The 25,701-nt window shown below is 44.2% G+C and overlaps 1 protein-coding gene across 1 annotated transcript; it reads right to left on the bottom strand.

Annotated features, from left to right (window-relative positions):
• Positions 1 to 932: 932 nt before the first annotated feature.
• On the bottom strand, positions 933 to 25,701 carry LOC134585468 (ribonuclease H1-like). The gene is made up of 7 exons (XM_063440887.1): positions 25,576 to 25,701; positions 18,898 to 19,043; positions 14,998 to 15,100; positions 5,115 to 5,169; positions 4,921 to 5,005; positions 4,417 to 4,541; positions 933 to 1,638 (listed from the first exon to the last, which is right to left on the bottom strand). Exons 1-7 carry the CDS (start codon positions 25,623 to 25,625, stop codon positions 1,561 to 1,563), a joined length of 642 nt encoding a protein of 213 aa, XP_063296957.1. The 5' UTR covers positions 25,626 to 25,701; the 3' UTR covers positions 933 to 1,560.

Genomic DNA, 25,701 nt, shown 5'->3' with positions numbered 1-25,701 from the left:
AGGTTAAACGACACATCTCTCCATCACATGATCCAGGATAAGCCAAGTTTCAAAAACATGAGATGAAGTCAGAAGATGCAGCTAGATTTGTTTTAATAACCCTCAAAACAACGGGGTACATTAACAAATAGTTTTATATAGAAATACAAAAACACAGAAGTCAGCAACTAGAACATACTGTTAGAACCGTGTAACAGATCTGGTGAAGTTATTTTTTTAAATGCAGAAACTTTCATATACAAATGTTTAAACTTACAATGTAACAGACAAAAATCAAAACAGTGAGACAGTTCAAGGATTCACAAAGTGAGGTGAGGAAGGCTATTAGAATGATCATAATCCCCTGTTGGCAGAATCATGCCATACCATAGCCAGGTTGTAACTGGTGGCAGGAATCATCATCCGAGTCTTGCATAGCTCACACATTGCCAGCGGTGCACACAAGGTTCCTGGTCTGACACACACACCTCCCTTCCCCCCCTTAAAACTACAATGCTTTAATCAATTAAAAAAACAATCAACGTTTCAGTCCCCACTTAATATATACATACATGATAGATTAGGTGTTGTGCATCCACCGCCAGCGTTCAGAGTGGACTCTCATGCATGCTTTGTCCCCACCAATCACAGTGCGCGAGATCTTAGGAACCGGGGACATGACCCGATCGCCATGGTGATCCCCGAACAACTGTACTCAGTGGCTGAAAGAACTTCGACCAAAAAGATATGAAGGCTAAATTATAAATAAATAAAAACATGCTGTTTAAACATGTAGTGATGCTAGTGTAAAGTGCTGAAATAGATCATTTAAACAGTATACAGTAATCTAAATACTTTAAAGTGTTATGTATCTCAAAAGGAAAAATGAATTGAACAATTGTTAGTGCAAAAGGGATATATAGGAACATCTATAAATACAATTTAATTTGTATCTTCAAAAAGTGATATAAGGCCCATAAATGAATGTGAAAATAAGTGCCACTGAAACAGCTATAGCATGAAAAGTGCTGATGTGTAAAAATCGATATGTTTATTTTTTAATTAGCCTTTATCCTATCTTTTTGGTGGAAGTTCCTTTCAGACACGGAGTACAGTTTTTGTGGGATCACCATGGTGATCTGGTCGTGTCCCCCGTTTAAGATTTCACGCCCTACATGATTGGTGGGGGCGGAGCATTCTCGTGGGTGCACAACACCTTTGGCGAGTTTCTATGATTATTCATGTATGTATTTATTATGCTTATATGTAGGTGTACATTGTGGTTTTATTGTTGACCCTGGGGAAAGTTCTGAGCGGGGACTGAAACGTTGGTGGTTTCTTAATTCAGTAATGGAGTTTTAATAACAGACAGACCGCTCTGAAGCAGTTTAAAAGTTAGTGAGATGTGGTTTACACACAGTTAACAGATATGTAAATGGGTGGTGAGGAAATTCAAGGATTTAATTTAAAATTAACTAGTTGTGTTAACATCCAAACTAAAAATCTGCTTCCTCTGATTGTCAATTCAGTGAACACTTGAATGCCCCAAAACCAGTAAAGTAGATATCAAAATTTAATTATTCATCTCCTTGAGCCTTTTTTTGCTAGTTGATCAGCCATTTCATTTCCAACAAGTCCAGAGTGCCCTGGAACATGTTTCTGTTTAATAAAAAAAAATAAAAAAATCAATATTACAAAACCATGGTATGGCATGAGGTGTTTACTGCCATAAATGAACAAAGTACAGAGGGGGTGGTAAGGGCAGCGAAACAGCTCTGATGCATATGAACACTGCCCTTGTGAGTACTATATAGAAGTACCAGAAGTCAGAATGGGACATCATTTCGGCCCAGGTACATCCGTACAGGCAGTGCACATATGGAACAGAGTTCACTCCGACTAGAGCATCCCACACTGGACCTACCATGCAACAGATGCAACTTACTTTAAAAAGCTTTTATCTCCTGCTTTGTAAAATTAACTTTAATTACATACAGTAGGCTTCTGCGGGTCTATTAACAGAACAGGAGATAAGAAAGTAAACAGAATTTGCAATAAAAGGAAGTGTAAACATTAGATGACTCTTTACAGGAAGTGTATAGGAAGATTGTGCAAATCACATGCAGGGAAGCGAGACTAGGGCTGCATAAACAAAGTTAATTTAACTCCTAAATGGCAGACAACTGAGCAGTGAGATTGCATGATATATACATGAAAAATGCATCATTAAAGGAACACTATAGTGTCAGAAACACAAACATGTATTTCTGACGTTAGTGTTAAAACACTATCTAGCTCCACCCCCAAATGTGGTAGAAATCTTATCTTTATTTCAGTCTGCTGGTTCTGGTTCTGCCACCGAACTGCCTACTAGGCTGACATCATATGTGATTATCTCCACCAATCACAATGCATTCCCATAGGAAAGCTTTGGATTGGTGGAGATTGTAAATTCAGTGGAGGAGGCGGGCTGGTGCGGAACCAAAAGCTGTGCTTGTAAATCAGCATCTCCTCAGAGATGCATTGAATGAATCCATCTCTATGAGGAAAGGTCAGAGTCTACATGCAGCGGGTGTTTACTGCAAAAAGCCTGCAGGTAATGACTATACTCATCAGAACAACTACATTAAGCTGTAGTCCTGGTGACTACAGTGTCCCTTTTATCTAAAGTTTTTGTGGTAACTAGAATGTCCCTTTATATGCAGCTATCACCTCAGTATTTTATGAATAATATTTTTTTTTACAAAATACAAATACTATTTCAGAAAGATAAAATAAAGTAGGGACTACTTTGTCTTATGGTCTTGCGCGATTCATATTTTTTTCCAATCCCAGCAGCCATCACAAATGACAGCTGTAAGATTCAGGCATTAACTTGCTGATCACAAGTGGTGATCTATAGAAGTTCCACAGAACTCATGTTCTGGAACAGCTCCTGGCAGTTGAAGCGGTTTGAGCTTATGAGGGTTCCCAGAAATAGGATGGTGACAGCCTCAAACAAACCTGTCTGACCACCATGGCCTTGACCCTATCTGGAGAGATCTGCCTTAAAGCATTATTGTCACCTTTTCTCCTTCTCATAGAATCTGTTCTTTTCTTCCTTTTTGATCTAGTTTTCTTTTTCCTATGCCTGACATTCTCTGACCCAGGAGAAACTTTGTTAGCTCAATTTCCTGTGTCAGAAGATTTTTTCCATCATACTCCCTTTCCTCTGATCTTGCGTTGCTTCATTCGCTATTCCCAAACGTCCTGTCATTTAGACTAGGGCACCGGCGAATGGACCAAATTTCATCTTAACAGAAAGTCGAAAGTGTGTCCATCCGTTTTAGGACGAAAGTTAGGTATTTCCGTCTCTATGAATTTCCGTCTCTATGCCACGAATATGGACATGTCTCTCCCCCAGCCTCTCAAGTGACTGCCTGTGTAAGGTTCCCCCTTTTTGGATTGGTCTCTGGCTTCTCATTTTAGTAGTCATTCCCCTACTCAAGGCATAATAAGTAGGGTCAGGAGGGAGATTATAATCAATATACTAATATGTATTTTTACTTCTACAAGGAGGGAGCTGCAAGCTGGTGGTAATAAGCAAACAAATAAGACCGAATTAAAGGTGGAGATTAAATAAAATAATAAAAAATGCGGACATGCCAGCTTATTGTATTTGTTCTGGTGAATATAATCATTCTTTTTGCAGTAAACATGGTCTTCAGAGAAAATGCAGTGTTTGCATTACAGGGATTACTCCACTGGCCACTCAGATGAACTGCAGTTCAGTGTCTCCATGCAGAATGAACTTCACTTCCATTGATTCAATGCATCTCTACGAGGAGGTGCTGACTTCCGCTAATGCACTAGATTGGCTAAAAATTGTAAACTGATGTCACCAAGGAGGCAGATCGGGGCTGAAATAAGAAAAGTTTTAACCCCTTCTGAGGTTAAGGGAGTGCAAGCCACCTAAATGGTGGTTTTAACACTATAGGGTCAAGAATACATGTGTGTTCCTGACCCTATAGTGTTCCTTTAACAGAGCTCAGGCACACAGAGAAACTGTTTCCTCAAGATAGACAGGCTTGACAAAGGCTCAATTGAGGTTCAAAATGTTGCAGTAAACTGTTCCTAAAATAAAGACTGCCTACCTTGAGGAAACTGCCTGGGCTCTTGATGTAACCGTGTGGCCTTGGGGGTTTGCCCTCCATTCCTGGAGTACACAAGTGAGAAAACACCCTTGTCTAAACGTGTGCACAACTCAAATGTTGTCATATCATTAATGTAATAGTACAAATTCTAAGGGTGATCACTCAATTAGTACTGCAGAGCTGCCTTATTGTGTAATAGTCCAACACACAAGGAGATGCCAGCCTTCAGGACAGACATGATTTGTCCTTATACTTTGAGTAAAATTGTGACAGTGACTCATTCCAGCACATTGTTCATACTCACGAAAGTGACATCCATGCCCTTACACAGCCGGTCTAACTTCTGGAAGGATTCCTTGTTGACCACTTCTCCACCACTGTAGGTCTTCCATCCATTTTGCTTCCATGAATGCACCCATTTATTCATGCCTAAATAAACAGCACACATAAGATTAGGAACAGCAGTTTAAGGTTTGAGTGGCTCTGTCAGTGCCACTGGGTGTCCAGTTGCCATGGGGAGCTATAATACCCAGAACCTATCCCTCGTAGTGGCCACCATGCTCCTCCTGACTATCCTCTTCAGCTCCCGAGGCTTCAGTTGCAGAGCCTATGTCAGTGTTTTACTTGAACTCCTGCAACGAGGCAACATCCCTTACCCCCTTTAAGGGGTATAAAAATTGAAGGCATATTCTTGTACTTTATGGAACTTGTGGCCTCTACTATAGTAAAGGCAGACTGAATACTCTAAATTTTACAGGGAAGGAGAGGTTTGTGGTCTGCATGAGAAATCCATACAATTGTGACTTACCGTCGGTAGTAAACTTGCTGTCTGTGCAAACTTGAAGTCTAGGTACATTTTGAGCTCTTGCTTGTTCCACTGCTCTACTTGCAGCCTAAATGAAAAAATATTTAGAAAATTGTTAGAAAAGACACTAACATATAGAACAAGTTGACAATATAATGTAACTATATATTTAACAATGTATACAAGTAAATGTGTACCTCAAGTTCAGCTCTTTGATTAGTCTGTCTCCCTTCAAGCCTTTCTGAAACATTCCTGTAAAGATAAATAACTTATTTTCCCATAGCTTGTAGCAATATTTTATATGAAGCGGACTTCCATGTACTACTTCAAGGTACTTTTTTTATGAATGGGGAGCAATTAAGTGGCTTAGAGTGTCAGCTGTGCCCCTGTCCAGTATCACTCCACGCTCCCTGAAAGTCAATTGAAGATTGATGCTGCTGGAGTATACATTTAACCCATTAATACGGTTAGGGTGCCCAGTGGTTTAGCCCGTACCCATTCTGGCATTCTATCCCAAGCTTCAGATCATGCTCAGAGGACACGTCTGGCAGTCCCCCTGTGTCTACAAAAAAGACAACAGAAGGTAAGCGCTAATTTATAAACACTAGGTCGGTGGGCAGCAACCTTAAGGAAGGGAATCCTTCTAACCCTTCAAAAAAGACAGGAAATAGTACAAAGGCAGAATAGGCTGCGCCAATAAGGTTAAAGTCTCACTAATGTAACAGGATAAAATAGGGTGCAATCCTCAGGAGATGGTCGTAAAAAAATAAAATTCTCTATACTTGTGCATATAATTTTAATTATTTATATCTCATTTTTATCATATTGAGCGCACTATTGTTTTCTCACCATTTTCATACCACTGTACGCCCTCCACTCCAGAGCTGGTTTAGCTCTATTAAATGTGAGTACTACCTGCTTTTGCTATAATGCCTATTCCTGGATATTGGCATATTGCACTTTTGGTTGGTTTTTTACCTCCACATATACGGATATTTTAACCATCCGACAGATCAACTCCTGAGGATTAAATCCCAATTTTATCCTGTTTTAGCAGTGAGACTTATTTTAGGACTACCAACTCCTGAGGATTGCACCCGACGTTATCCTGTTACATTAGTGAGACTAACCTTATTGGCGCAGCCTTTTCTGCCTTTGTACTAGTCCCCCTGTGGCTAACCGGCAGCACGCAATCCTATTCACAGCCTGTCACTGGTCACGGTTACAGTGCGTCAACCAAGGATTTCAAACACTGTCTGACAATGTCTCTGTACCCCCACTCTAATCCTGACTTAGAGGTGAGAGAACTTAAGAACTGTTAAAATGCATATCCTCCACTCCCCTTTCCTCCCCCCCCCCCACTAAACCTACTGTCACCAATTGCCTTTTTTCCCTAAATAGTGTGGAAATTAGCTTCAAGAGTACCAGTTTTCAGCTTTACTTTGATCAGATTTTTTCTCATGTGACTGCATGTGATATCTCCCGGCTTCCTTTTTTTTAAGCCAGACTGTCCACCAATGGCCATGCTCCAGTGAATCTCTATAGCAGGGGTTGCCAACAAATTTTTCCCGTGGAACCCTTTGACATAGTGTACCAACAGCTTGGAACCCCGAAAAATTTTGCGCTGTAGCACAAACCTTTTTTTTTTTTTTTTTTAATTCTTTATTTTTGTAGTGCACGAAAATAAGACAGGTAAGCTTGAGGTGCCCCAAAAGCAATCCTCAGGGATTTCCCACGCTTAACATGCGGGGTATACGATTAACTGGCACAATTTTTTTTGTTTTATCATGCTTAATTAATGTAACGTTAAAGCAACAGTCGAAATGTAAATATATTATACAAACAGGCTTGGTTCATGTGTGAATTATGTGAGAATCAACATAGATAGTACAGGTAGTGTAATACAACGCCAGTGACAACCGTTAGCTAGTACATATGTACCTGTGGAAGTTAGACAATTCGCTTATATGTTATAACCTGCTAGGGTAGCGTCACTTATAATTATATTAGTTGCGCTTACGTTTATAAATATGCGGTTTGCATTTAGTGTGCTATGAAAAGCTAGAGGAAGCAGCATTATGTGATGTAATGCAAACCAGCATTGATGGTACATGCCTATTTTGCGCAATAAACAACAAACAAATGAAAATCAAAATCAAAATGGGGCAGAGTAGTGCTAAGTGTAAGTAAACAGGTGTAATGAGTCTGACATGCGGTGAGCTTTGGGAGGAGAGAGTCTCTGCATTGTGTGCAGGGTCTTGGGCCGTGAGCCTCACCACGTATCTGTCCATATTGCCTCAGCCGATGCCCGACCTGGAGGCCATCCCTGTATCTCCGTTTCGGGAGACCGCTTTAGTGCGTCTCTTTTTGGTGTGCTGTCTCACAGTCGCTTGTGTTGTGGCCGCTGTTGGGAAGAGGCGCCTGGTGCTGCACTGATAGCCGGGCTTAAGGTCAGGCGCTTTATTTGTGTGCGTCGCTGGGTTTGTGGTCTTGGTATTGCTTGTCTGCAGATGGATGCGTGAGCCCGAGAGGCCTGGTGCCGAGTCCTGCCGCGAGGCCCTCCGGTGTCTATGGTTCCTGACGGCCATCTTGGATGCTCTGTGTGCCTGCTTGTAGTACCTGCGTCGCGCTGCTGGTCGTATCCAGGAGGCCACCATTAGATCCGCTTGGCGGAGAGTCACCCCTCGACTTTGCAGTGCTGCCCTGAGGCCAGCGCAGGTCCTGTCAAATATCTCTATTGGGGATGTGTGCACCTCTGGGCATGTGCTCCGCTTTCTCCTCTTAGGTCGGGCGGCCATATTGGCTGCAACTCGTGGGTCTGTTGCCCCTTCATTTCTCGTGGCTGGTATGCTCATGTTCCATGCTGGTCCATGCGTCCAGAGGGGACCGGGATGTCCCCCACCGGTCCAGAGGGGGGGGGGGTACTCTGAGGTAAGATCGCTTGTGGGCTCTGGCCGAGAGGGGAGCGGCCGTCTCCCCCCTGCCTCAGCCCCAGTAGGCCGCATTGAGATCTCTGCGTTCCCGGGGTCTGCAGACACCAGGGTGGTGTTGATTTGCTCAGCGGGGCACCCCCGACGTGAGTGATGCACCCTCTGGTGAGTGTGGGCTTGGTAGCCTGCGTTGTAACCCCCGGATTCTGCCTGCCGGTTCGGAGCTCGTGCACAAACCTTTTAATTAACAGAGCATAATGTTTTATATATTTGGAGAGCAGGTGTGCTTCTGTGAGTTGGGGTTTGTAGATCATTTTAGCTTTTTAAAACAGGGGTGAGTTTGTATGTTATGCTTACATGCGTGTAGTATTGGCGTTTGAGTGAAGGGTGTGCTTGAGTGTTAGTATACAGTTTGAGAGTGTCTTTGTAGGTCATGTTTGTGTTTGAATGTTGTATTGAGTTTGATTGCTGGGATGTAGGGATACAATTGCACATACACACATACTCCGATACACTGACACATACATGCACACCTACAGATAGACTGGATTGGGTGGTTGGCTGGCAGGGGCTGAAGGAGAATGTATTACAAGTGGTCCTCACTTTATGATGGCTAGCACTTACGACCAGCGCTCTAGTGTGGGGATTCAAGGGATTGCCCACGTTAGAGAGCTGGTCTATGTTCGGGGAATTTTCCTCAAACAAATTAGAGTGATTCCCTGCTCTGGTGCGTATGTCTACGTTAGGGTAAATTTCCCTGAACCAGTATGTCGCTGCCAATCCAGGGTCAAATTACAATAGAGCAAACATGTGTCATCCCATGGATGTCCCAGAAATGCTCAAACTTTGGGCTTGAACCCTAGTTATGGTTATTGTCAAAAAGCAGAGTATCAGAATCAACTAAATACATGACAAACGTGTATTATATTAGTGAGATTTAAAGGTATACTGCTTTTTAAGCAAAATATTCCATAGCAGGCAGGATATGGTGTGAAATGCTACAAATTATGCGAATCCACTACTGGCTATACATGGGTGTGTCATATTTATCATGGGAAGAATAGCCATTTTGACCCACCTGCATGCCTTGATTCTGTAGGTAAAATGACAAGATTGTCTGGGATCTGACCTTTCCCCTTCCCCATTTAAATTTTGTTTTGAAAACCTAGCTTGTGGCCCAGTGTGAAAAAACCAAACAAATTGCAGCAGTTACCCCTTAAGCCTGACAAGCTCTCTGCCAGGATGAGTTGTTTGCCCTTCAGTTCACAGATAGGAAGGATGCATACATGCAGTCTACAAGGCACGACAAAAGTACAGTGCCAGTGTCAGAGATAGAACTGAGCAGTTGGAAAAGCTGAAATGCATTGTAGAATGCAGGAATGATAGGAGGGAAGTAGACTTGGCAGACCAGTGTATACAGCCTTACCTGGTGAACCAAAAAGCAGAACCTAGTAGAAGAAAACTGCAGTCTATCTAACCCAGAGTGCAATTTTTAACTCTGATGTGCTTCACAAAAAAGAAAGTATTAGGTTGACCATACCCATTCCTAGATTTTATGGTGAAAATGTCTGATATTTTATTTGCCCAGGCCCCCAATCTTCCCACTTTGGCAAAAACTTTCCTCCCAAATCCCATGTCTACACCCTCCAAAATGTCACCCCAGAGAAAGTGCTGTGTTTGTTACAAGAAAGGAGTCTGAAAAGACTTCAGTTATTAGTGCTCTACCCACCCTCTGCATAACAAAAGCGGTTTCAAAGTCTACCATACAGAGCTGAACTATGGAATCACTGTGTGGGACTTGGTCAGTTTGTTTTTTCTGGATTTCAGACTGTCAACTGCCTGTACTCAATTATTGGCTTATTTTCTTTACCGACTAATCTGACTTCTGGATTCCCCTGACCTTGGCCTGTCCCTGTTATATTCGTGAGATAGTGTGTAATAAACACTGAGGCTTTATTGCACTAACTCATATCAAAATTATGACATTTCTTGTGAAGATGGAATTCTATATATAAAAATTTAAAATAGAAAAAACTAATCACAAATGCTGGCCACATTTAGTGATTTAGAGTGGCTAAACTAAACTCAAATTATGCCATTTGGAAAACCCTGTGTTGTCTACTTTTGAAAATGGTATGCCATAATGGTGGAAATATTACTCAGGCTGCCCTACTATCTCAGAGGTGACATGGAATGGGCATCCAACACATTTATCCCCATGACATTGTCAAATTTCAAGGCTTGAAGACTGAAATTGGCAAGTTCTATATTCTGCAACCTTCCATAAACCCCATAAATCCTGTACATGGGAGGCCCAGTTATACTCGTAAGACATTGCTTAAGTTATACTCGTAAGACATTGCTTAAAACAAATGTGTTTTAGAGCAGTAAAATGTACAATGGCACTGATATCAGTGAAAGTCAGTTTTTCTGTGAAAAATGCAAAAAACAAAATATGAATGCGAACAATGGCTAGGATTTGAGACTGGTTACTACAAAAAGACTGGATATACCCCATTTTGAATACCCTCGATTGTCTACTTTTACAAATGGTATGCCATAATGGGGGTAATTCTCATTCCTGGGCTGCAATATGGTCTCAAAAGGAAACAATCAATCTGCAAATATGTAAAACCTGAAGAGCGGAAAGCCCTATATTTGACCCTATTCTGAAAAATCCCATAAAACCTGAACATGAAGTTGTACTTGAGACATTTTTGAATGCAAATATGTGTTTTATTGCAGTCAAAGCCAACATAGGTAAATTATGGTTGAACAGACCTATAGCTCAAATTCTAGTGTTTGTTTACATTTGCTTGTGATCAGAATGTGAGCTAAAACCAGGAAATGACAAAGGACCTTTGACCCCTTAAGGACCGGCCTGTTTTGGCCATGTTGTACGTTAAGGATCAGAGCGGTTTTAACACTTTTGTGGTGTTTGTGTTTAGCTGTAATTTTTCGCTCATTTACTGTTCCCATACAAATTATATTATTTTTTTTCCAGGACAAAAAGGGCTTCCTTTACATACCATTATTTGTATCATGTCATATTTTACTTTAACAAAAAAACAAAAAACATGTTTTTGGACTTTTACTTGAAAATCTTTTGCTTATCTACAAAGGGTAATGAAAAAAACTGCTAAATAGATTCAAAATGTTGTCCTGAGTTTAAAAACACCCAGTATTTACATACTTATTTGCAAGTTATAGGGCTATAAGTACAAGTAGGAAAATTGCTGTTTCAATATACCGTATATATTTTTTTTAATTCTTTATTTTATTCATGCATGGGTTGACAGTTAGGTCTGTGACACCACAACAGCGGTACGAGACCGGTTTTCAACATCTGATATCATGGCATAGGAAATACTGTGCACAATTTTTTGTTTGTTAGTTAAACTACATGCTGGAACAAAATGCAGTTATGTCTAAGATTGCAAAGAGATTAACAAGGCTATATTTTGTAGATTAACATTGAACATCAGAGATTAAAGTGACACTCCAGGCACCCAGACCACTTCTGCTCATTGGAGTGGTCTGGGTGCCAACTCCCACTACTCTTAACCCTGAAAGTGTAATTATTGCAGTTTTTTTTAAACTGCAATAATTACCTTGCAGGGTTAAGTCCTCCCCTAGTGGCTGTCTATTAGAGGGAACTTCCTGGTCCCTAGCACAGGTTTCCTGTGCTAGAGCGTCGCTGGACGTCCTCACGCTGTGTGAGGACCTCCAGCGTCGCTCTATTCCCCATAGGGAAGCATTGAAATTAATTTTCAATGCTTTCCTACGGGGTGCGCTAATGCGCATGCGCGGCATTGCCGCGCATGCGCATTAGGTCTCCTTGGCCGGCGGGCGAGATCAGTCTCGCCCACCGGCCGACGTAAGCAGAAGGAGGAGCGGCGGGGAGGAGGAAGCAGCGACGTGGGACCTGTCGCTGCCTCTGGTAAGTCACTGAAGGGGTTTTCACCCCTTCAGCAACTGGGGATTGGGGGGTGGGAGAGGGACCCTCCAGTGCCAGGAAAACGGATCGTTTTCCTGGCACTGGAGTTTCCCTTTAATAACGTAGCATGCCAAGGTTAATGCTTATTTGTTTATATATATATATATATATATATATATATATATATATATATATATATATATATATATATATATCTCACATCTGAAGTGGTGGCAGTTGTATGCGCTGTACAATTATGGTGAGTTGTTGGAGGTCAGGTTACTTTAGTGCAGGTGGGGCAGAGTTCTTTTCTGAGCAGGTGTGTTGTGGGTTGTGGTTTGCTGTGTCTGCAGCGTGACTACATTGCTGGGGGGGGGTGCCTGCTTGTCGTCAGGTTGAAAGGTCCTCGGAGGGCCCTTCATGGTAGTGTGCATGGAGGTCAGCACTCTCATGAGGGAGGTTAGGTGAAGGCTAAATGTCAGCTCCTGGTTACTGGGCAGGTAGGCTAGTTTGGAGTGCCTATGTAGTGTCAGGAATGCGAGGGGTTAACTCTGTACCTACCCTATGGGACTCCCTATAGTGGGTCCTTGCGCTAACGTGGGATGTGTTTGTCAGAGGGTAAAGGAGTGCGGCCATCCGCCAAGCAGGGTGTTAGCTCGTCAGAGAGCAGCTCTAAAGTGGATTCAGCATCTTAGGGTAATGTCCCGGCAAGTTCAGTTATAGTCCCGATATTTTGAGGTGGTTGCTGCAGCTTTAGGTGCACCGGTATATCTTCTGGGGATGAATTCCGCAGCACTGGCCATGCTCCAATTCTGTGGGTTCGCTTGCTTGTCAGTTGGTGTCGGTAGGGCCAATGAGTCCGATGGGAGGTTCAGCTGTCCCAGTGTCGCCGGTGCCTCCTGCATGCTACGCACTGTGTGTTGTCACCCTTGGTGACCAGTAGGGTATGAGCTGGGCCCCAGCGGTACCTGATGCGTTGTGCTCGCAGGAGGGTTGTCAGTTGTTGCAGGGACTTCCTCCAGGTCAATGTTGCTCCCGAGAGATCAGGGTAGAACGTGAGAGATGTCCTCAAAAAAGGTAAGATGATTGGTCTCTGGTAGCTGTCAGGACTGCGGTTCTAGCTTTGTAAGTCTGGAACTGCAGGTCAACATCTCTTGTAGCTGTGGCTGGGGCCCTGACTGGCTTTGGAACTCGAAATATTCCATCTATTGTCACCGCTTTGGCTACCCTCGGGGTCAGTAGAGCCGTAAGGAGCCGCCTAGTAAAATGGGGTAGTTCATCGTCCGGAACGTCGTCGCTAATGCCCCTGATCTTAAGGTGCTTTAGGCGGCGTTTGTCTTCAAGCGCGGCAAATCGTAGGACATTCTGCCCAGCTAGCTGTTTCAGCTCCTGAAGTAGCGTATGTATTTGGCTGCTTTGGGTGTTCGTGGTATTTTCCACGGCCCCGAGTCGACCAGTTAGGCCCTGCAGTGTATCCCTAATGGAGGCGTCATCCGCCGATATCCTTTTATGATGTTCCGCCATAAGCTCTCTGATGGCCTCCATGCTCACAGGCGTGGGGGCCATGGCGGGGGTTGCGTTCGAGCTGGTGATTACTGAGGCCGGCCCGGGGTAAATTCCCCCTCACCTTCATCCGACGACTCCTCGTAGAAGTCGTAGCACCCGCCATGCATAGATGCCATATTGGGGCCTGAGGCGCCGCCAGTCTGCCGCCATAGCGCACCGATATCCATGCTCTTTGTGGGCTTTTAAGGTTTGATTTTTTTGGTTTTTCGTCCCATTAGGCTTGCTTGTGCGCTGGGGTCACCCTGGGGTGGGTTTGGCCCGTTTAAGGGGGTTAAAAGTGGGGTTTTCCCCGTGTCTTGGCCTGGAGCTCAGCAAGCATGCAACCTGTCTCTTCAATCGTTAAGCACCGCCCCCATACCGTATATTTTTAATGCAATAGTGACATTGCAACACTGTTATCTGTCATAAATCCCTGAATCACATCTCACATGTACATATTTTTTTTTTAAAGTAGACAACCCAGGGTATTCAGTATGGGGTATGTCCAGTGTTTTTTAGTAGCCACTTAGTCACAAACACTGACCAAAGTTAGCATTTATATTTGTTTGTGCTAAAAATGCAAAAAAACACCAACTTTGGCCAGTGCTTTTGACTAAGTGGCTACTAAAGGCTGAACATACCCCCTTTGCAATACCCTGGGTTGTCTACTTTTCAAAAATGTATGGTTTGATGGGGGTAAATGACCTTGGCTTTAAAAATGTCCCAATAAGAACACGGGTGCATGATGACCAGCGCTGTCTTTTGCAAACGGTATGCCATCATGGGGGTAATTCTCATTCCTGGGCTACCATACCCTCTCAAAGGCAACATAACCAATCTGACAAATGTAAACATTTTTTTTTTTAAAAGAATATATATATATATATATATATATATATATTTTTTTTTTTTTTTTTAAATCAAGCCTTATATTTAAAAAATATAAGTTCCACTGTTATGAAAGTGATATTTGTGTTCAGCGAAGTCTCCCTAATATAACAGTACCCCACAAGTAGAGGTTTTATGGTGTTTTTGAAAGTCATAGGGTTAAACAGTGCTAGCAAATTAAATTCTCTGAACTTTCGGCCTGGTGGGTTGTCAGGCATGTCCCTCATATTGCAATCAATAAAATTATTTAATTATGTAAAAATATTAAATAAATATGCATGTAGAATTTACATACATACATACATACATACCTATATCACACTCACACTTATTTTTTTACACCGATTGCTTATTTTAAACTTTCTTTTTTATTTTACAGATGCAGCGAGACTGCCTGTCAGCACAGACAGTCCCCCTACAGGCAGATACACAGGCACCTATTGCGGCCGGGTGAAATGCTGATCACCACCGGGGGAACGACGGCGATCAGGTAAGTACCCCAATACCGTTATGATGGTTCAGGACAGTAGTCGGTCCTCAAGGGGTTAAAGCGGGACACTATACACCATAACCACATCAATGCACATTACAGACTTTAAATGTGACTTATGAATTGTACTCCTATTGCTATGAATATATAATAATGGAGTATTGCATAAGTGGGGATATTCTACTGAACACTGAATAAAATGCAATATGTAATGCCTACTGTAGCAGAAAATAAATGCTGTCACAAAAGTCTATATTGCATTAAGAGAAAAAGAAAAGTTAGGTACTCACAATGGATCATTGGGACCCCAGTAAACACCAATCCCACCTCGTGCTTCATATTGGCCATTTCGTGTACAGCAGCCATCTGTGTACACAACAGCAGATGAAGTATCTGCAGTAAGAAATAGTTACACAACATCTAGTCAAAAGTCAAATTAATATAGAAAAGGCTGTGAATATCAGAATACAGCAAAGGTTGAGCAAAATAACTTGGCCTGTACTATTCACCTAGATTACATAGAAAAACAGAATGTGACGGCAGATAAGAATCATTTGGCCCATCTAGTCTGCCCAATTTTCTCAATACTTTCATTAGTCCCTGGCCTTATCTTATAGCAAGGATAGAAGGATAGAAGGAGAGACAGAGACATTTATATATTTTTTTTATTCTTTATTTTACTTGTGCATAAAAATAACAAGCATAGACAATGTGCCACAATAGCACGCATTCAGGTAACATCAGTGGATCGTATAGGGCATTGAGCGGGTTGCACAGTTTTTATTTTTTACAGAGAAGTGAAGGCTATATTAACATCTGTCAGACTGACATTTCTACCTAGTCTTCAACTTGGTGTTAACTGGTATTATAAACTCTTTGTTTTTGTGCGGAGAGAAGAAGCATTGGCAAACAGTGTCATTTGTAGATCTCTCATTGCGGGTGTATAGATAAATCAGTGTGACCTGTAGCTTTACAGCACAGTTTAAGTAATCGTGGTGCACTCATGGGTCACAATTGGCTAACATCCAGTGGGGGTTTAAAAAGGCTAGCGGTCGTCGTGCGTGTAGTGGAGTGCCCCTCTGGGTGGGTGGGGGGTTGTCTTTCTTTGGTCTATGTTTAGTTGGGGCACTGGGCGTGTGCTGTGAGTCTATGGAGGTAGTCTGTGGGAAAGATTATGTGCTTTGCATATGAAAGAAGGGCTACTTCAGAGATTCTCGTCAGGGCCCGCAGCCATGGGGGTTAAACGGTGTCTGTCAGTATAAAGTGTGGTTGGCCTCTAAGGGGTGATGTCTCATCCCTATTCTGCCCCCCAGGCTCCCGAGGGGAGCGCGGCACCTCCAGGCCCGACCTGGAACAGAGCGTTGTGTCAGAGTTGCGTATCCAGTGTCGATGTATGGGTATGAGTCTACCTGTAGGTACACGGGGAAAAGGGGTGTGGTCATTGGTCTTAGTCCCTCGTTCCTTTTTCCTGTCTACGTAAATGTTACTTCTAGGCCTTTCCGATGAGTGAGACCTTGCATAGAATTTAAAATAAAGTAGAGAGGTGAATATAGAGAAAAAACAACAAAAATGAGTGTTAACCCCTTAAGGACAGATGACGGATATATTCCGTCATGATTCCCTTTTATTCCAGAAGTTGTGTCCTTAAGGGGTTAAACAAAGTAACATAAAAGGATAATTAGAGCATTTAAACGTTAGCTGTTGGAGTGATCACCAGTCCTAGTGGGTTGGTATCAGCTGGTCTCTGCCGGGTGCCCGTGGACAATCAAGTGGTTACCGCCACATAGACATCTGGCCTTATCTCCCAGGGTACAAAAGGGAGTACTGTGTCCGGATTCCATGTGTGGGTTGCCGGGACCGTGGTGAGCGGTTTAGCTGATTTCAGAGCGTCCCTAGACAGTCCCAAGGCTGGCAACAGGTCTCTCGCTTCCTGTAAGTCCCAGATAGGGTGTGTTGCGGTGCCTTGTTGGACCTCTAAAGTGTGTTGTAATCTCCACCGATACAAGATCCCTTTGGCTCGGAGCAGGGTTGTGAAGGCCTTTAGCGATCTTCTCCAAGCCATGGTGTATCCTGATAAGTCCGTGTAGAACGAGAGCTGCATCCCTTCAAAGGCGTAGGTTGAGTGATTCCAGACAGCTCCCATAACCGCTGATCTATCTTTGCTGCTCTGAAATTTCACCAGTAGGTCTCTTGGTGCTGAGCTCGGTGCTTTTGTCGATTTTTGCAGGCGGAACATCCCCTCCAGGCCCACCTGTTTTGCCTGCCTGGGTGGCAGTAGTGCTGCGAGGAGGCGCCGTAGCAGGTGTGGTGTCTCCCTCTCCGGTGTCTCCTCCGATATACCTCTTATCTTGAGGTTTAGGCTGCGCCTTTGGTCCTCTGCCACCGCCATCTTATGATCTGTTTTGTCTTGTTGTGCCTGCAGGTCCAGTACAGCCCTCTGGAGTTGGGTATTTTTGCGGGCGTCGATTTCTAGGACCTCCATGCGGTTCGTTAGGCCTCAAACCTCTTGTCGGATTTGGGCCATATCGGCCTGGAGGTTCCACCTGAGTTCTGCAGGGAGCCCTCTCATTATAGTAGTCGTTACCGAGGCAGAGTCCGGTGGAGAGATGGAGAGTATGGTGGTTTGTGGCTAAACTGTATTCCCCTCTGACAGTCCCATGCAGTAATCCACCGATATTTCTATGTCTGAGCAGTCGGCCATCTTGGGCCCCGCTCCACTCCGGGCCTGGCGCCAAAGGTCGCCGATATTCATGCCCATATGCGTTTTTTTCGGATTTTTGTTTCTTCCCCATGGCTTGTGGGTCAGGGCTTGTGGTGATGTAGATCCGATTTTGCAGCTATAAAGGCGTTCGTCGGCTCGGAGCTTCAGTAACATGTGGCCGCTCGGTTCAGTGGCTTGGCTCCACCCCCCTTCCTGATATTTTTAAACATTAGCCCCTCTAATTTAAGATGTCCTCTTGTGGTAGTTTTTCCTCTTAAATATAGTCTCCTCCTTTACGTTGTTGATTCCCTTTAGGTATTTAGAATTATTTTTTAATATCCCCGAAGCTATGCATGTTAAGATCCTTTAACCTTTCATTGTACACAGTTTGACAAGTGTGTTGCAATATTACTTGGCATAGCTTTAATTGGCCAAAGTGGCCCTTTCACCCCAAAGTTGAATTTATCATTGTTTCCTCTTTCAGAAGCTGTTCATCTTTAAAATCATAAGATAAAGTAGGGACTACTTTGTCCTATGTATTTTTCCCCACAATTAGCAGTCTTGACAATAGGTTGAGCTTAAAGGGATACTGTAGTTTAGTGCCAGGAATACAAAGCTGTATTCCTGGCACTATCGATCCCTCTGCCTCACCCCCTCGCCAGTAAATAAAGGGTAAACTCCCCCTCCCCTCCCCCTTAAACTTATCCCAGCTTCAATGTCCCTCTGCGATGGGTCAAACCTCTACCCCCTCCTCCGTCCCGCGACGAGCAGGGTCTAATGCGCACGTGCGGCAAATGCCGCGCATGCATTAGACCTCCCCATAGCAAAGTATTGAATCAGTGCTTTCCTATGGGAAAATCTGATGCTGGAGGTCCTCATGCAGAACGTGTGGACGTCCAGTGTCACAATGGACCAAAAGTCTGCTACGATTTCGAAAGCGCCAACAGTGGCTGTCTGATAGACAGCCACAGAGGGCACACTTAGTGCTCCAAAGTAAACATAGGAGTTCTCTGGTACTGCAATATTTTACATTGCAGCACTAAGTGATAAGAGGAGAGCACACAGACCACTTCAAGGAGCTGAAGTGGTCTGGATGCCTACAGTGTCCCTTTAAGGCGAGCTTCACCCTTTGTTAGCGGAACAAAGATATTGGAGCATGACTTAAGCTACCTTTTGTCACAATTGTCAAGCGTAGTTGAAATACATACGGCAAAGTAGTCCCTAATTTGTCTTGGGGTTTTATAGATAAATAGATTAGAAACAAAGAACAGATTCTGAATGAGGAAGGAAAGAGGAAACAATAGAAGAAAGGTAAGCTTGATGTGACAGAGCCACTTTAAGTATATGGAGTGTAGTTAAAATCGAGAAACCTAAAAGTAAAGAAACAATTGAAAGTAAGGCCACATGACTAGTCAACAACTAGGACACCATAGCCTTTTTTTTTAAATCGAAGATTAAATCATAAAAAATAAAGTGTAATTAGGCCAACCTCTTCTTCTGTGATTTGATGAGTAATTGGAGGCATAAGAAGAGTCTTCCTCATCGCGATCTACATAACTCCACGCGTTGTCATGGGTCGTGAATTTCCTGAATTTTGCATTAGGGTAGCGGTGCACTTGTTCTTGACACTCCTCCCTGCAGTAGAATGAAGCAAAGAAAAACATAAACAAGCATTCTGGGATAGTTTTTGGAACGGGCATTCCAACTACAGCTTGATTGCTGGGACTTGTGACCTTTTGTATGCCAAAACACCTGGCCAGGTAATGTATTCAGTACTCAACCAAAGTATGCAAAAACAACTGAGGTGCTAGGCTTCACAACTTCAGCATAGCAATGGGCATGAATCGAATCACTGGGCACCCAGAAAAATCACCAGCAACCCAGCTAAAACTTCCTCAGAGACAGTTCCTGAAACTAAGAATGGACCTAGACACGGTCCCTATAGCAATTTAAATAAATGGACCTAGACACGGTCCCTATAGAAATTTAAATAAGCTTCAGTTAATAACTTGAAACAGAACTATAGTAAATATACCAGTCATAAAACTTCCACACACGGTAATGGAAACGTGTGTCTACATATCCTAATGAAGAAATACCTCTTGAAAAAGGATCAGCAGACACCAAATCAAAAGCAACAAGTAAGTGCTACCCATTAATGTGAAAAAAGTAAATATATTTGACTCCATAATATGAAGTAAGACCTCCTGAGTGATAGAAGTGTGATTGCAGTCAGCATGTTCATTTAATGCCACATTTGTATAGAAGTTTCTATTTCAAACTTTAAATGTACAGATTATGGGCATCAGTTATCAGCAACCAGACTCAATAGTAACACATATACAATAGTGGTTGATCCCTAACCTACAGTTTCACCGGTGTTCTGTCAAAGTGATCAAAGGTGAGAATTGTGGGGAAATTGCTGACCACCGGAAATGAAGCACACTTTGTTCCTCCATAAGACAAAGTAGTCCCTAGAAAGAAATGAAGAACAGATCCTTACAGAGGGAGGGAAGAAGAATCGATTAAAGTAAGGTAAGTTCGGCATGACAGTGCCATTTTAAAGCTTACTTTGTGTCCATTAGTAACAACAGCACACCAAATTATGCCATGCAGTTAGCATACAATACAACTTGCATAGACAAAGTGTGAAGTAAGCCAGTATATACACCTACATTAATAAAGTGCAATAAGGTTACGCAAAAGGTATAAACACATGAACTGACCTAAGGCTGGAGACCAGGTTTCCCTCCCAGTTTTCTATTAGTGCATGTCACATTGGGTTTTCAATTTATAGAGTGCTCACTATATTTTTGTATGTATACAACTTGGTGTCCATTACTATTAGATGTGGGAATACTAAATAGTAATGTTCCCATTTCTAACAATACTTGACACAGAGTAAGTGTGTATGAAGCATTACATGGGAGTACTGTAGTAACTAAACAGAGTTAAACTGTCATCAAAATAGTACCAATACTGCTCCCAACTACCCCCAAAATGGCGATCTTACTGCTCCCAACTACCCCCAAAATGGCGATCTTACTGCTCCCAACTACCCCCCAAAATGGCGATCTTACTGCTCCCAACTACCCCCAAAATGGCGATCTTACTGCTCCCAACTACCCCCAAAATGGCGATCTTACTGCTCCCAACATGGCGATCTTACTGCTCCCAACTACCCCCAAAATGGCGATCTTACTGCTCCCAACTACCCCCAAAATGGCGAACTTACTGCTCCCAACTACCCCCAAAATGGCGAACTTACTGCTCCCAACTACCCCCAAAATGGCGAACTTACTGCTCCCAACTACCCCCAAAATGGCGAACTTACCGCTCCCAACTACCCCCAAAATGGCGAACTTACCGCTCCCAACTACCCCCAAAATGGCGAACTTACCGCTCCCAACTACCCCCAAAATGGCGATCTTACTGCTCCCAACTACCCCCAAAATGGCGAACTTACCACTCCCAACTACCCCCAAAATGGCGATCTTACTGCTCCCAACTACCCCCAAAATGGCGATCTTACTGCTCCCAACTACCCCAAAAATGGCGATCTTACTGCCCCTAACTACCCCAAAAATTGCGATCTTACTGCCCCTAACTACCCCAAAATGGCGATCTTACTGCCCCTAGCTACCCCAAAAATGGCGATCTTACTGCCCCTAACTACCCCAAAAATGGCGATATTACTGCCCCTAACTACCCCAAAAATGGCGATATTACTGCCCCTAACTACCCCAAAAATGGCGATATTACTGCCCCTAACTACCCCAAAAATGGCGATATTACTGCCCCTAACTACCCCAAAATGGCGATATTACTGCCCCTAACTACCCCAAAATGGCGATATTACTGCTCCTGACTACCCCAAAATGGCGATATTACTGCTCCTGACTACCCCAAAATGGCGATATTACTGCTCCTGACTACCCCAAAATGGCGATATTACTGCTCCTGACTACCCCAAAATGGCGATATTACTGCCCCTAACTACCCCAAAATGGCACTATTACTGCCCCTAACTACCCCAAAATGGCGATATTACTGCCCCTAACTACCCCAAAATGGCGATATTACTGCCCCTAACTACCCCAAAATGGCGATATTACTGCCCCTAACTACCCCAAAATGGCGATATTACTGCCCCTAACTACCCCAAAATGGCGATATTACTGCTCCAGGCTAACTCAAAACAGTGAAATTACTGCTGCAGGCTATCCTCTCCTACTCCAAAGCCCCCTCCCCTGTGTGAAAGTCTACCCCCTCCCCTGTGTGAAAGTCTACCCCCTCCCCTGCTTGCTGACCTTGGAGTTGCCCATCTGTGGGTAGAGGATCTTTAGTTTCCTCTACACAGACTGACAGGAAATTGCGATATTACTGCTCCCAACTACCCCAAACTGGCGATATTACTGCTCCTAACTACCCCAAACTGGCGATATTACTGCTCCTAACTACCCCAAACTGGCGATATTACTGCTCCTAACTACCCCAAACTGGCGATATTACTGCTCCTAGCTAACCCAAACTGGCGATATTACTGCTCCTAGCTAACCCAAACTGGCGATATTACTGCTCCTAGCTAACCCAAACTGGCGATATTACTGCTCCTAGCTAACCCAAACTGGCGATATTACTGCTCCTAGCTAACCCAAACTGGCGATATTACTGCTCCTAGCTAACCCAAAATGGCGATATTACTGCCCCCAACTACCCCAAAATGGCGATATTACTGCCCCCAACTACCCCAAAATGGCGATATTACTGCCCCCAACTACCCCAAAATGGCGATATTAGTACGCCAGGCTACCCCAAAATGGCGATATTACTGCCCCTAACTACCCCAAAATGGCGATATTACTGCTCCTAGCTAACCCAAACTGGCGATATTACTGCTCCTAGCTAACCCAAACTGGCGATATTACTGCTCCTAGCTAACCCCAAATGGCGATATTACTGCCCCCAACTACCCCAAAATGGGGATATTACTGCCCCCAACTACCCCAAAATGGCGATATTAGTACGCCAGGCTACCCCAAAATGGCGATATTACTGCTCCAGGCTACCCCAAAATGGTGAAATTACTGCTGCAGGCTATCCTCTCCTACTCCAAAGCCCCCTCCCCTGTGTGAAAGTCTACCCCTCCCCAACTTGCTGACCTTGGGATTTGCCGATCTGTGCGTAGAGGATCTTTAGTTTCCTCGACATAGACTGACAGGAAATTGCGATATTACTGCTCCCAACTAGGGATCGACCGATTATCGGTTTTACCGATATAATCGGCCGATATTTTGTATTTTCGGCAATATCGGTATCGGGCAATTCAGATGCCGATAATACCTCCTAGGACCGCTGGGCTTGTTACAAGCCCGGCGGTCCTGGGGGAGCGGGCAGCAATCGTTTACCTACATTCCCTGCAGCTCCTCAAGCTCCCCACTGTAAATCTCGTGAGACCTGTGGCTGTCAGAGCGTTGCACACAGACTGCGAGATTTACAGTGGGGAGCTGGAGGAGCTGCAGGGAAGGTAGGTAAACGCTACCTGCGGGCCCCCTCACTGCTCAGCCAATGCCACTGGACCACCAGGGACTGTCATACCCCCCTCCCTGGCCAGGCAACAAGCAGGGAGGGGGGGGGGGGGACAAAAAAATATTAAAAATAAACATAATTATTAAAAATAAAACAAACATTAAAATTATAATAAAAAAATGCCTCCTCCTCCCCCCCCCCCCCATTTTACACAAATCACATCCCTTCCGGAAAACACACACACTGTATATAATGCAGAGTGTGTATATAGTGTAGTGCGTCTATATAATGTAGTGTGTGTGTGTATAATGCACACACTGCATTCACTTGACCCACACACACTGCATTCACTTGACCCACACACACTGCATTCACTTGACCCACACACACACACACACACTGCACCCACACACACAGCATTCACTTGACCCACACACACACACTGCATTCACTTGACCCACACACACACACTGCATTCACTTGACCCACACACACACACTGCATTCACTTGACCCACACACACACACACTGCATTCACTTGACCCACACACACACACTGCATTCACTTGACCCACACACACACTGCATTCACTTTACCCACACACACACTGCATTCACTTTACCCACACACACACTGCATTCACTTTACCCACACACACACTGCATTCACTTTACCCACAAACACACTGCATTCACTTTACCCACAAACACACTGCATTCACTTTACCCACAAACACACTGCATTCACTTTACCCACAAACACACTGCATTCACTTTACCCACAAACACACTGCATTCACTTTACCCACAAACACACTGCATTCACTTTACCCACAAACACACTGCATTCCCTGCACACACCAAACACTACACAAACACACACTCTGCATTCATTATATAGACACACACACACACTACACAAACAGTCACTGCATTAACTATACACACTACACAAACACACCCTGCATTCATTATATATACACTACACAAATATACACAGCTCCACTGTCTAAACACACTGCATCCAGTGCATCCGGCTTGTATATTTTGTGCATATACCTTTAGAAATAGTTTATTTTTTCAAAATGGGTAAATGTACAGAATATCGTCAAGTTATCGGCTATCGGCCTGAAAGTTAACAGATTAATCGGTATAGGTATCGGCTCTAAAAATCCAATATCGGTCGATCCCTACTCCCAACTACCCCAAAATGGCGATCTTACTGCCCCCAACTACCCCAAAATGGCGATCTTACTGCCCCCAACTACCCCAAAATGGCGATCTTACTGCCCCCAACTACCCCAAAATGGCGATCTTACTGCCCCCAACTACCCCAAAATGGCGATCTTACTGCCCCCAACTACCCCAAAATGGCGATCTTACTGCCCCCAACTACCCCAAAATGGCGATCTTACTGCTCCCAACTACCCCAAAATGGCGATCTTACTGCTCCCAACTACCCCAAAATGGCGATCTTACTGCTCCCAACTACCCCAAAATGGCGATCTTACTGCTCCCAACTACCCCAAAATGGCGATCTTACTGCTCCCAACTACCCCAAAATGGCGATCTTACTGCTCCCAACTACCCCAAAATGGCGATCTTACTGCTCCCAACTACCCCAAAATGGCGATCTTACTGCTCCCAACTACCCCAAAGTGGCGATCTTACTGCTCCCAACTACCCCAAAGTGGCGATCTTACTGCTCCCAACTACCCCAAAGTGGCGATCTTACTGCTCCCAACTACCCCAAAGTGGCGATCTTACTGCTCCCAACTACCCCAAAGTGGCGATCTTACTGCTCCCAACTACCCCAAAGTGGCGATCTTACTGCTCCCAACTACCCCAAAGTGGCGATCTTACTGCTCCCAACTACCCCAAAGTGGCGATCTTACTGCTCCCAACTACCCCAAAGTGGCGATCTTACTGCTCCCAACTACCCCAAAGTGGCGATCTTACTGCTCCCAACTACCCCAAAGTGGCGATCTTACTGCTCCCAACTACCCCAAAGTGGCGATCTTACTGCTCCCAACTACCCCAAAGTGGCGATCTTACTGCTCCCAACTACCCCAAAGTGGCGATCTTACTGCTCCCAACTACCCCAAAGTGGCGATCTTACTGCTCCCAACTACCCCAAAGTGGCGATCTTACTGCTCCCAACTACCCCAAAGTGGCGATCTTACTGCTCCCAACTACCCCAAAGTGGCGATCTTACTGCTCCCAACTACCCCAAAGTGGCGATATTACTGCTCCCAACTACCCCAAAGTGGCGATATTACTGCTCCTAACTACCCCCAAAATGGCGATCTTACTGCTCCTAACTACCCCCAAAATGGCGATCTTACTGCTCCTAACTACCCCCAAAATGGCGATCTTACTGCTCCCAACTACCCCAAAATGGCGATCTTACTGCTCCCAACTACCCCAAAATGGCGATCTTACTGCTCCCAACTACCCCAAAATGGTGATCTTACTGCTCCCAACTACCCCCAAAATGGCGATCTTACTGCTCCTAACTACCCCAAAATGGCGATATTACTGCTCCTAACTACCCCCAAAATGGCGATATTACTGCTGCAGGCTAGCTGAGATGGTGGCGCCATTAATCAGAGCTCAGACCGGTGCTTCCCATTCTCACCAGGAGTCATACACCCCGCTCTGACGGCCCCTGCGCACTGCATACGGCATGACGGCTCCGCTGGCTGGCTCCTCTCTCGGGACTCTGAGAATAATGCCCGCGGGGAATGGTGGGGAGGGGCTAACC

The sequence above is a fragment of the Pelobates fuscus genome, chromosome 2 (assembly GCF_036172605.1).
Source record: "Pelobates fuscus isolate aPelFus1 chromosome 2, aPelFus1.pri, whole genome shotgun sequence".
Classification (NCBI taxonomy): domain Eukaryota; kingdom Metazoa; phylum Chordata; class Amphibia; order Anura; family Pelobatidae; genus Pelobates; species Pelobates fuscus.
Note: the sequence above shows the minus strand (reverse complement) of the source record. Positions and strands in the feature narration are given on the sequence as shown.